General features: G+C 42.3%; 1 protein-coding gene across 1 annotated transcript in view; it reads left to right on the forward strand.

Annotated features, from left to right (window-relative positions):
• LOC115290732 (xanthine dehydrogenase/oxidase-like) overlaps positions 1-3,064 on the forward strand; it is a 64,203-nt gene that overhangs the window by 34,677 nt on the left and 26,462 nt on the right. Inside the window, exons 12-13 of the mRNA XM_029938557.1 lie at positions 27-201; positions 1,914-1,997. Of these exons, the coding sequence (XP_029794417.1) occupies positions 27-201; positions 1,914-1,997 (259 nt within the window). The remainder of the gene's footprint in view (positions 1-26; positions 202-1,913; positions 1,998-3,064) is intronic.

Genomic DNA, 3,064 nt, shown 5'->3' on the forward strand with positions numbered 1-3,064 from the left:
CTTTCCCACCATCTGCTCTCTGGCAGCTTCTGGAATGAGGGGTTGCTGCAAGACGTGTGTGCTGGCCTGGCGGAGGAGCTGTCCCTGGCCCCCGATGCCCCTGGAGGCATGGTGGAGTTCCGGCGTACCCTGACCCTCAGCTTCTTCTTCAAGTTCTACCTGACGGTGCTTCAGAAACTGGGCAAAGAGAACTCAGAAGATGTGAGTGTGGGGTGTGGGCAAGATGCAGACTCTCTGCAGGACTTTTGTTTGGGGGTCTAAGAAGCCAGTCTGAGTGAGGGAGTACTGTGGACGAGGTGGTAAGTTTGCTTCTCCCTACTGATGGCTAAAGGTGAAGGAGCTTTTGCTCCAAGGACACACAGACCAGGGAGCCACATGGAGATGGGAGCCAGTGGGATGACTGAGAGGCACAACACTGGGATGGGCATTAGCGACTAGAGTTCTGGTCCTGAGTGAGTCATTACCTCACTTGAAACTTGAATAGGTTGCAACTCTCTTTAACTCTCAGTTGGAAAATCTGCTGATCTGGGTGGTAGACTAGATGATCCTTTCTGCAGGCTAGCTGATACAACTGTGGTCTTGCAGTTAGAATGGGAATGTGGAGTGAGATGAAAAGGTAGAGTGTGGGAGGAGAATGGAAGGGGGCAATGCTGCAGCCAGGGGGATGGTGGTCACTGTGAGAGTGTGCGTTCTGGAGAGGGTGTGGCTGAGCAGGAGCCCAGCTCCCCATACTGATTCAGTGAGCATTCATTTTGCACTTTTTATGCATGACTTTGCACTCAGCACCAGGGGCAGCCTCGTGATTACTAAAGCCATCCTAGTGTGACTATTAGGAAGGTAGCGTGGGGAGCGCTAAGGGAAAAATCCTCTATAGGTGTAAATACAGCAGACTGAAATTCCTCTTTAGAAAACATTCATAATAGTTTTTTTTTTCTTTTTAAAAAACATTTATTTATTTATTTACTCTGAGAGAGAGGGAGTACATGTGTGCATGTGAACAGGGGAGGGGCAGAGAGAGAATCCCAAATAGGTTTTGCACTGACAGCACAGAGCCCAAGGTGAGGCTCAACCTCACAAACTGTGACATCATGACCTGAGCCAAAGTCAGACATTCAATTGACTGAGCCACCCAGGCACCTCGATTTTATTCTGATTACAAAAGTAATGAACTTACTGTGGAAAATTTAAGAACACAGAAACCTATTAAAAATTTTTAAACTGTTTACATTAAAAAGTAAGTTAATTGTTTTTGTTAATTAACTTTTCTTTTTAATTAAACTTACCCTTCTTTCAGATCCTAGAGGAACCTACTGCTACTAGTTTTGTTTTTTCCTCTGATATTTTTCCTACATTTATATGTCTATCTTCTGTCATCCTCATTTCTCTCTTTCTCTTTCTATCTCTCCTTCCATCCATCCATCCATCCATCCATCCATCCATCTGTGTACCTGTCATCTTCCTTGTTTTGATCTGGACATGTTATTTCCTAAACAAATTTGGGGTCATGCTGCATATAGAATTTTGTTTCTTCTTAGTCTGTTGAGATTATATTGTGTGCATTTTCCATATTGTTAACTATTTTTCACAGAAATGAGGAGGAAGAAATTTCCAGCGAGGCAGGGAGAGAAAGAGCAGCATGAATAAATGCAGGAGGGAGGGAAAGCCTTTGGTGTGTTGGAGGAAGCACAAACCATTTCTGTGCAGGCTGCAGGGGTGGGAAAGAGGCTGAGGCTGTTATAAAACACTGGGCTCTCAGAGTCCACGATCTGATGTTGAGACAGATCCAGCCAGAACTAGGAGTGTAAAATGAGGAGATGTGGGGAATAGTTGTTACCATTCCCACTTGGGGACAACCAAGAGTGGGATCAATGATAGACCTAGTCATGATCACTCCTGTTAACTTGCTTCCACAGAAGTGTGGCAAGCTGGACCCCACCCATGCCAGTGCCACCCTACTCTTTCAGAAAGACCCTCCAGCCAACGTCCAGCTCTTCCAAGTGAGTATACGTGATGTGTGGCTAATATCAAGGGCCCTTGCAAGGCCCATCAGATGATGCTTAGCATTGGTGAATGACCTACTCGAGTCGTATGTAGGTGCTTAGAGATCTTTACTGCTTTGTGTAAATATCCAGTGAAGAAAATGGGAATCATATTAATGTCAATGAAATTACTTTCCTCCTTCCTTACCTAAGTTTGTTCTCTCTTGGGATTACTTTCATCTTCACCTGTACCATTAAGAATAAAAAATATATATATTGTCCCCATTTTGTCTTTTCTGGTGCCTCTGTGGGGGTAATGTGCAAAACCAAGAGTTCTTCTGACCATAACAACAAAACAATAACTTTATGTCAATAGCAATTTTTTGAGAAGCACTAGGGAAAAAATGGACTTTTTCTGTAGACACTTTGGATTCTGTGGGTCATACAGTTTCTGTTGAAACTCCTCAACTTTGTCTTTATAGCATAAAAGCAACCAAAGGCAATACATAAATGAATGTGTGTGGCTGTGTGTCAATAAAACTTTATTTATACAAAGCAGGCAGTGGGCCAGATTTGGCCCACGGGCCTCAATTTATGGACCCTTGCACTAGAGTATAGTGGTACAGAGTGTGAACTCTGGGCTCCACTGCCAGGACTTGAATTCGAACTCTGCCATTTTGTGACTATGTAACCTTAGACAAGTCACTTCTTCCCCATGGCTTTTGGGCATGTTAATTACATCCACCATTAAGTGTCCTTAATGAAGGCACCTGTTTCGTCATACGGTTCTGAGGATTAAATGTGTCAGTAAAAGTAAATAGACTAGATTAGTTCCTGGCATATATTAAACATTCAGTGAAATGTTAGCCATTATTATTATTTCTTTGAAAAACACGTAAAACAGAATTTTGTTATAAATTCCTTTTGGAACACTTTAGAAAGTACAGAAAGATATAATGAAGAAAATGACAATCACCCAAGGTCTCACCTCTAAGTGAAATTCATTATATTTTTGTTTACTTCTTTCCATCTTTTCCTATGCATACATGGACATGGATATGCTATATTTATAACATATATTTTTT

The sequence above is a fragment of the Suricata suricatta genome, chromosome 4, assembly GCF_006229205.1.
Source record: "Suricata suricatta isolate VVHF042 chromosome 4, meerkat_22Aug2017_6uvM2_HiC, whole genome shotgun sequence".
In the NCBI taxonomy this organism is placed as follows: domain Eukaryota; kingdom Metazoa; phylum Chordata; class Mammalia; order Carnivora; family Herpestidae; genus Suricata; species Suricata suricatta.